The sequence below is a fragment of the Lupinus angustifolius genome, chromosome LG18, assembly GCF_001865875.1.
Source record: "Lupinus angustifolius cultivar Tanjil chromosome LG18, LupAngTanjil_v1.0, whole genome shotgun sequence".
Lineage (NCBI taxonomy): Eukaryota > Viridiplantae > Streptophyta > Magnoliopsida > Fabales > Fabaceae > Lupinus > Lupinus angustifolius.
The window spans coordinates 12,652,301-12,661,785 of NC_032026.1; the positions used below are offsets into that span (position 1 = coordinate 12,652,301).

The 9,485-nt window shown below is 31.3% G+C and overlaps 1 protein-coding gene across 1 annotated transcript; it reads left to right on the top strand.

Annotated features, from left to right (window-relative positions):
• LOC109333039 (uncharacterized protein At1g04910) lies at positions 4,130 to 8,837 on the top strand. Its single transcript, XM_019568274.1, has 10 exons — positions 4,130 to 4,441; positions 5,486 to 5,548; positions 5,679 to 5,757; positions 5,875 to 5,945; positions 6,037 to 6,125; positions 6,222 to 6,425; positions 7,109 to 7,379; positions 7,685 to 7,912; positions 8,020 to 8,217; positions 8,363 to 8,837. Exons 1-10 carry the CDS (start codon positions 4,319 to 4,321, stop codon positions 8,570 to 8,572), a joined length of 1,536 nt encoding a protein of 511 aa, XP_019423819.1. The 5' UTR covers positions 4,130 to 4,318; the 3' UTR covers positions 8,573 to 8,837.

Here is a 9,485-nt window from a genome sequence, read left to right on the forward strand (position 1 = left end):
CATAAATAATAAAATTTATGTACATTTTAAATTTATCATATATTTCAATCATTATAATTCATTATAAAATAATATAAAGTTGGATAATATACAATTATAAAATAAAAATATAATATATATAAATTATTTAATTAAAAAATAAATTTATAAATAACCAGGTACTTGCAAGGCGAATATCATAATACCCGATCTCACCCATAAACTATTTTTATACGTAACCATTGCGGATATTTTAACCGTACCAACCAGGCGAGTATTTTGCAATCCATAAGTCAGGCAAAACATATACTTGTACATTGAAGTGTTGTTTTTATGATTTGAAAATTTAAAGCATATTTTATAGTTGTTATTTTTTTTTCTATATTAACATATAATTTAAGCTGTTTTCTTATAAAAAATTATTCGACTAACATATTAGTTTGTTAAGGCTGGACTAGACAGAAATAAACTTCACTAAAAGCGATTTACGAATCAGATTCAGTTTTAATATTTCACAACACTGTAATGGATAAATGTAAATTTACGTTAATGAAAAACAAAAAAAAGGTACATTTATCTGAGAGTAAATTGAAATCTTTGTATACTTTCTCCCATACAAAATTACATGTGCCCTTTTAATTATATCCATTTTTTAGTTTCCTGTTTTCATATGGATATACTATTTTTTTAACCGGAGTCCTAAGGGCGATAGTAACATAACAAAACTAGAAAATTATGACTGAAAATGATTTTATTATATTAATAGTTTGAAATATGTAACTTTCAATACATTGTATGTGGTGACCGACTCGAAAATTTTGGATTGTGGGGACAAAGCTAACATGGATATCTAAGTGTTTAGGCAATAGGAGCAAAATAGCATATGGAAAATAAATATTTAGGGGTAGTAATTAAGGATAAAGATAGATAGCAATACCAAATATAGGAGTGAAATTAACGATAACTGTCATATATTTTTTGGTGCATATAAGTATCTCACAATAAAAACAAACTTCTATTTGTAGTGAGGGCACGTACCCTACAATGGGTAGACATATTGTATGTCTTAAAATAATGTGTCATTACTTATGATTAAAAGAAATAGTTCATTACTAAAATTTTAATTTAAATACATTGTGTTGAACAATTATAATCATTGACATATAGATTGATGTGACAGATGAACTCCTGTTTGAAATTAGGTTCGTCTCATGTACTTAAAAGTTTAGTATTGAAAATGGATGAAAAGATAATTTATAATTTCTAATATTTTTAATTTAAAAATAAATAAAAATTTATATTTTTGCAATTTTGTGTGTGTCATTTTGTCAATAAATCTACCAGGTATTAAAATTGGAGAAAATCTCAACTCATACTTTTGTAATGCAAATTCCTTAACCTCAATTATTTCTTATATGCTAAAATAGAAACACCAGTCCGTGACGTATAATTTTTACCAAATGTGTCGAGAGATCACGCCAAACATCTATAGAATATGGAGCCATATAATCCACAACTGTCAACTGCACAATATACGGGTTTTGCATTCTACTCCACTTATAAATATGGAGCCATAAATGTGCAAATTAAGAACTCATGTGCAAAGTAATCAGAGTATTCTTGTTGACAACTGTGGTTATATTTATTCATAGAATTTAATCACTCTGAATGTACGATCTGCCTTACACATAGTAATTTGTTATTCATCCACGACAAATAAAGATCTTGACCTCACTCCTTTTTTGTTTTTAATGCACAAAATACTGAAAGATTCTTATATTCCATTTTTTTTCAGATTGTTGAAATTAGACCTGGACCCATTTAAGAGACAAAATTTTGTGGAATAACCAAATTATTTTTTGGTACACGTCAATATATTTCAAAAGAATTTAATATATATATGATTTATAATGTAAGAGTTTTTATACTCTCAACCACTTATCTACCATTCATGTGCTGATTATTGTCAATCCTTATATAAAAGTAATACAAATGAATGATAATAATATAAAAATTTTACACTAAAAATACATAAATATTAATCTTCATTTTAGAGTACATAGAGAATAAATCATCATAAACCAACATATAGTGATTCAGTAGTATAATGTCTTATTTGATCTTCCACTATTTTATAATATCAAATGTTAATATGGGACCACTATAAGCAATGGAGAGAGACAACAAACACCGAAAAAAAAAATCATATCAGGACGAGACATCCAAGTTAAATGTATTTTTCGATGAAGGATCTAAGGCTAAGTTTTACTATAAAAGCAGTTGTATATTACAATATTCAGATAATCTGAGTACTGTTGACAGAAAAATCATCACCCAAATAAAATTGTCTATTCAATTTTGAAACAAAACAAATGGAAGATCCTAACAAAACTCTATTTTTATCTGGATTAGTGAATCCCGGAAAAAAACTAAAAAATGAATCATCATTATTATTCCCCTTCTGCCCAATTTCTCGTGAGCTATTTAGAGGGATGTTTTATATACAAATAATATATTATTCATATAAATAATCTTATAAGTAATATCATCTTCATATGAATTATTTAATGTATATTTATGAATAGTGACAAAATCATCTTATATCACAAGAAAATTATATATATATATATATATATATATATATAATTATTACATTATTTACTATTGTATTATTTTTTAAAAAGTCAATATTAATTAAAAATAAGCAATAAAAATAAATTAATCTATATAAAACTCTTATATTATAATTACGTATTATTAGATATGCTGATAGTATATATTATTCAAATAACAAATAACACACTACTTTGTTTTACCTAGGAGGTTTAAACATTTTTACCAACGCTGTCGGTGGTCACAGGAAGAAAAAGAAACGTATTATATTGAAAAAGCACTTAGCCACTTATGGCAAGTTGGCAACGGTCTAATCTACCACTACCACCACTCACAGTGCAACTCTTCACACAGCTGCATTAGGATCTATCAACTATGACTCTTGTCATCCTTTTTCTTTAACTTCTTACTTCGTGATTCTCACGTTAACAAAGTCATATTTTCACAAACTTCTGTATTCCTATTTAAATGCTACTTTTTAAGTTTAATACAATTTTTTCCGATTATACTTTTATTCTCATTATTACGAAACTAAAAATATAATATTAGGAAAATAATTAAAGAATGATATTAAAGGGGGAAATGAAATTTTATGTTAGAAACAAAAAAAAATCAGTTTACTTTTATTGATCTGTGGAAAGAATTTAAGATGGTATTTAAGAAAAGTAGAGGAAAGTACAAATATAATTGTACCCTTTATCTAGTTGGAGTCCCCTTGAAAAGGACGCAACCCCATCATTATTCAAATCGGTGAGTTTATACAGGTGTCCATGTGACTTCTCTTTACTTCCCCTCTTCCTCTTACTCTCTCTCTGTATCTCACTCTAACAAGGTGTCCAAAAATAGTGTATCAATCCATATATCATATTTTATGATTGATTAGAAAAATAATTAACTATTAAAATTTTAATTTAAATATATTTTTTAATTAATTACAAGCAATAGCATATGAGGTAGTAGACTTTGTGGTACAACAGATGTGCTCCGAACACATCACACACATTCATTGCACCTAAAACTACTTTTTTGCAACATTTTATCAAAATAAAAAAAATATCTGCAATATATTTGATTTATACGAATGTAATCAACTCTAGATTTGATTTATGGTAGAGTAATGGTTGCTCCAATGATATAAAATCTTATTATTTTTAAGATTGTCCACACAAAAAATTAAAGTCATTAGTAAGGAATAATATTTATTGGGTTAAAAAAAAAATGAAGACCTATGCAAAGACATATTTATATAGAGATAATTAATAAATAATTGACAACATATTAAAAATTCAATTATAATTAAAATTTATTGCTAATTCCATAACACTAACAAATAAATGTAGGTGTACCCAAATATAACATGTTGATGACATCTTTATACAAGTTTTTCTACAAAAAAAAAAAAAAAACAATTAATTACTTACTCTTATAATACCATCTATTATACAAAAATCAAGACTTTATACTTATACAGTGCTGTTTTTAATTAACACAATGTAGTAGAAAATATCACTTAGATTAATTATGGAATAAGAATAAAGAAATGTTTTGTAGTGGGGATTTCACAAAGCTCCAAGGGCAAAGAGATATTATAAATACAAAGGATGATAATGGTGATTAGTTTTGATTTCTTCTTCTTCTTCTCTCTTGTAATCTTCAAGTAGTTCACATTCATCCTCAGGAGCAAAAGGTACCACTTTCCAGATCCAAGGTCGAGTTCCTCTTGCCCATGATAATGGAGCATGGGTATCAGAATCACTATCACCCTTATAAAAGATCAAAACTTGTTACTATTTTCCTACTAGCATTATTTTTCATCTTGACCCATGTTTCCTCTTCTTCTATCTACCCAGTAAGTTTTTATTGCTAATCATATTCTTCATATGCCTTTCCCATCTTCATTCTCTCTTATGTTTTTTTCCTCATGGCAACTTTTTCTTTGTTGTTAATTCTTAATTTTCTTTCTTTTTTACATAGCTATTGTTTGTGTAACTAAAAATCTACCTGTACTATTATTAGTCCTAGCGGCAAAGAGTTCAGTTGTTTTAGTTTCTAGTTTTGCAAATGAAAAAAATTATGTTTTGGACGAGTTTTGCTTTGTTAAATGGATTTCTTTACTTCAACTTCGATTAGCCAGAGTCCAAAGGACTTTTTTGTTTAGCAAAATTTAACTTGTTATTGGTGGATTCTATAATATTCTTGCCCATATGTACTATTGGTGATTGTCGGTAGTATTTGGAGGTGTATAATAAAGTTTATTGTGGAGAATGAAGTTTGATCACTTTTCATGTGAAAAGTGATTACTGTTTTTTTCCTCGGGTGAAGAAACTCATAGGTTCAGGTTTCAGTTTAGTATCTAAGGAGAAAATAAGGGGAAAAAATGAAATTGCTGACGTTTATGTTTGTTCCTTATGGTTAACATATTGCCACCTTGAAAAAGGTTTAATGTTACTAGTTAAAGGAATCAATTGGCATGGTTTGGTTGGTCAACCTTGTCTTTATGAGGGAATTTATGGTATATTAGATGCATTCCTCATTTTGGTGTGGTGGGTGAGGATTTAGTTGTTACATGTTAGATTTTTTTTAGCAAAGCTAAGAGAATTTAGTAAGTTGTTATTTCACTGGAAAATTGTGTCTACTCATCAAAATATGTGAATTTATTGCATGATATTATCATGGAGTACCTTGTAAGAGTTTCTTAATTTCTATTATATCCATAATTTGTTGTGACACTAGAATGAATCACTGATCGTTGTATCAGAGATATATGAGCCAGATTTCATAACATCATGCTGTTCTTGCTTCCTAGTTCCTTGTTTTTATTTGGTACATGTAATTGTGCTTTGTTATATCATATTGGCCTCAGTTTTTTAAACTTGCTAATTGCTTTGTGTAGGAATTGAATCCTATAAAACCTAGGCACTCACGTCTTCTCAGGAGTGCTGTGCAACGAGAAACTGTAAGTGTGAATTGAGCATTGTATACGTTTTCAAATGACTTTTATTCGCTTGTGTTAGAGCCTTAGAGGTATGAAGGCATCTGTTCATTCTATACTTTCTATAACATTTTACTATTTTCTCCTTGTGTAGCCAACATCACAGCTCACTGAACTGTGGTCACCTCTGGAAAACCAAGGATGGAAACCTTGCGTCAAATCTAAAAAGCCAAGTGAGTGAAATTAATATGATTTGTCTTATTGTTCATTGTATTTTGGGAACTGAGAACATTTTGGTATGTCTACTGCTTTGTCTAATCTTTTTGTGACTGGCACCTGAATAAAAGCAGCATTACCAGAAAAGTCCGAGGGATACATCCAGGTATTTCTTGATGGTGGTTTGAACCAGCAAAGGATGGGGGTAAGTATTTGTAGGCTATTAATTTGCCAGAAGCTTTCTCGTGCTTATGTGTGAAAGATGTATATAATGAGTATTTACTTATCTTGTGTAGATCTGTGATGCAGTCGCTGTTGCAAAGATATTGAATGCAACTCTTGTGATCCCATACCTTGAATTAAATCCTGTTTGGAAAGATTCAAGGTAAGTGCAGAAACCATCATTCCATTCTGTTGCGTTTGTTTATCTCATGGGTTGTGCATGATGTATTGTTCTGAGGTTGCTTGTGTTTATGTGCAGCTCCTTCATGGATATATTTGATGTGGATCACTTCATTGATGTATTAAAGGATGATATTTCTGTAGTTAAAGAGTTGCCTGAAGATTACTCCTGGAGCACAAGAGAGTACTATTCCACTGCTATTCGAGAAACCAGAATCAAGGCTGCACCTGTGCATGCAACAGCCCACTGGTATCTGGAAAATGTTTTGCCTGTCCTGCAAAGGTTGGTAGTTACCTAAATCTGTTATTAAATTCTAAAGCTCGGCTTCAGTGTTTCGGACCAATTATTTTGTGCATGGTTAACTCAATGATTAAGCTAGAATGTTTTGTTCACAATTACAACTACTTTGACATTGGATTTGCACAATTATTAAACTGAGATCCTCTGCTGAACACTGTATAGATGACTATTTCTTAAATATTTTATATAATTACTTGGTTGAGGTCTGTAGTGTGGTAACTATAACCACTTTACGGTGCTGCAAATTAATAGTTATAAATAACAAAGTTAAATGTTAACCTCTCGGTTTGTAAAATTTGGGGGAAATAATGCCAAGGATGGGTTGTAGCAAACCATATATAAAAATAGTTCGATTGTGACCTTTGTATCTTTTCCCTTGCCGGGGACTCAAGCATGTCACGAAACTCTTTTCCATATAGCTATTCTTCATATTGGAAGTTGATGTTTATTTCAGATTCTAAGGATGCAAGGATATGAGATACATTGACTTTTTGGCTTTTGGTATAACTTTAGAATGTCAAATAATTTCGGCTGCTCTGAATATTGTACTCATTATTAATGAAGACATCGTTGAGTGTAAGCTGTAAATTGTGTTATGCGATCGTTGTATATTCTCTCTTAATTATGAGCTTATGAGATACTGTGCTGTGTTATATTTGGTGCAGTTATGGCCTTGCTGCAATCTCTCCATTCTCTCACCGTCTATCTTTCGACACTGTGCCTGTGGAAATCCAGCACTTACGTTCTAAAGTCAACTTTGAAGCTTTAATCTTTGTTCCTCACATCAGAACACTTGGAGATGCTCTTATTAGTCGCCTTCGCTATCCTCAAGGCTCTGCAGAAGAAATGGACAGCAACTACCTGCAAGAGGTTATTAATGCAGGTGATAAAAAGAAGCCAGGAAAGTTTGTTGTACTACACCTTCGGTTTGATAAGGTATTGCCTCTATCTATTGATAATAATCTACTACACCTTATTTATTTCTGTTCTACACCTTCTTCTGTTTCTTTTTAACAATTTGGTGGTGCAACTATCTTGTACATTATGAGAGTGCTAAATATGTAAATTGGTCAATGTATGGATAATAATGTTTTGTAGTTCACATTATAAGATGTAATGGAAGTGACATCAGGGATTCCGGGTGTTAGATCAATCTCTTCATTTTTGGAATACGCACTCCATTACTACATGCTTTATCTGTAAATTTTGAGTCTAGTGTCATAATTTTATTTTGTTTGCAGGATATGGCAGCCCATTCAGCCTGTGATTTCGGTGGGGGGAAAGCCGAAAAGCTGGCCCTTGCGAAGTATAGACAGGTTATTTGGCAGGGAAGGGTTCTTAATTCCCAATTCACTGATGAAGAGTTGAGGAGTCAGGGCCGTTGCCCAATGACTCCTGAAGAAATTGGACTGTTGCTAGCAGCTTTGGGATTTGACAACAGCACTCGTTTGTATCTCGCCTCTCACAAGGTTGAATCATGTTTCTTAGTTTGACATAGTAGTAACGCTTATCATTTTCGAAATTAAGGATGGCGATTCCATTTTCCCTATTTTTAATCGAAAGTTGCATTTTCCAGGTCTATGGTGGAGAAGCAAGGATTCAAACTTTGAGGCAATTATTTCCTCTAATGGAAGACAAGAAGAGCCTTACTTCGCCTTTAGAGCGTTCTCTGATAAAGGGAAAGGCTTCTCTACTAGCTGCAGTTGATTACTATGTTGGCATGCATAGTGACATCTTCATCTCTGCTTCCCCAGGAAACATGCACAATGCAATGGTGAGTTTTGCTATATATTTTTTGGTTATTAAGCTGCAATGCCATAATCACTTAACTAATCTAGAATAAAGGACTACCGAGACTTATTAAGAATTATAGCAATATTATACACTGGAATTGAATCATTGTTGTGATGATGATATAGGTTGGACACAGAACTTACTTGAACTTAAAGACTATAAGGCCAAACATGCAATTGATGGGCCAACTTTTCTTGAATAAAGCCATAGAGTGGAAAGAGTTCCAACAAGCAGTAGTTGAAGGTCACCAAAATAGACAAGGTCAAGTCAGGCTCAGAAAGCCAAAACAGTCCATATACACTTATCCTGCTCCTGATTGCATGTGCCAAGCTTAGTATAATTATGAATATTGTTATTCACAGATGAGTAGCCTCAGTATTTTATATAGTTCAGTGTCTTATTATTATATATATGTATTTGGTTAATAAAAGCATTACTACATTCATGTGGTTTGTTATATAATATATGATGTTCTTGATAAGAGTGCTTGAGAGTTGTGTATTATGTGGGAGATGTAGGAGTATGAGATGATGGCATTCTTGCATGAGCAATATTGTAATGTATTATTATATCATTCAATAACAATAGAGCATTATGACATTTACCTTCCCATATCCTATCAACAATAGCTTATGAGATCACGATTTTAAATTCTGGAAATAGTCTTTTTGTTTGCAAGGTAAGATTATGTACATCTATCCCTCTCCCTCTCCATATATCACTACGTGAGAGATAGAAAACTAGAAGATGAATCTATATTTCTTTTTAAGGCCTAAAGTCTTTCCATGATTGATTCAGTGGTTTTTAATAATGGTTCACTTGTGTCATGTGTTCAGGGATTTTGAACCTGCCCTTTTCTTTTAGGACCCTTGCCTCATTCTCCTAGAGCCAGACGTGCTCTTCCATTTTTTGTCGTTTGTAAATTCATCAATCATTGCCTTTCTTTTTGTTCTTTTCATGTAGGTTAATGGAATTTCACTGTTTTTCTTGTCGTTCCTCTAGTAAAAAGATGGCTTCTAGGTAGAGCTGACACTTATAGCATAATGATACACTTATAAGATAATTTATAGGTGAACAATTCATATCATCCATAAGTGCCAAAAGCTAGCTTAACTTTATATAAACAAAAATTGAAAGAGGAACTTATAACATTTGAAAACTATTTGAAGTAGCATTTGGAAAATGGAAATGCATTTCAATAGTTTGTCAACCAAAACTTTTCCTTCAAAATATTTAAAAAAATTATGT

Bases quoted from the DNA above. Each gene is read 5' to 3' on its own strand.
- LOC109333039 (XM_019568274.1), top strand. From the start codon at position 4,319: ATGATAATGGAGCATGGGTATCAGAATCACTATCACCCTTATAAAAGA. The intron at 4,442-5,485 runs GTAAGTTTTTAT...TGCTTTGTGTAG, and splicing joins CCTCTTCTTCTATCTACCCA to GAATTGAATCCTATAAAACC. The intron at 7,913-8,019 runs GTTGAATCATGT...TGCATTTTCCAG, and splicing joins TGTATCTCGCCTCTCACAAG to GTCTATGGTGGAGAAGCAAG.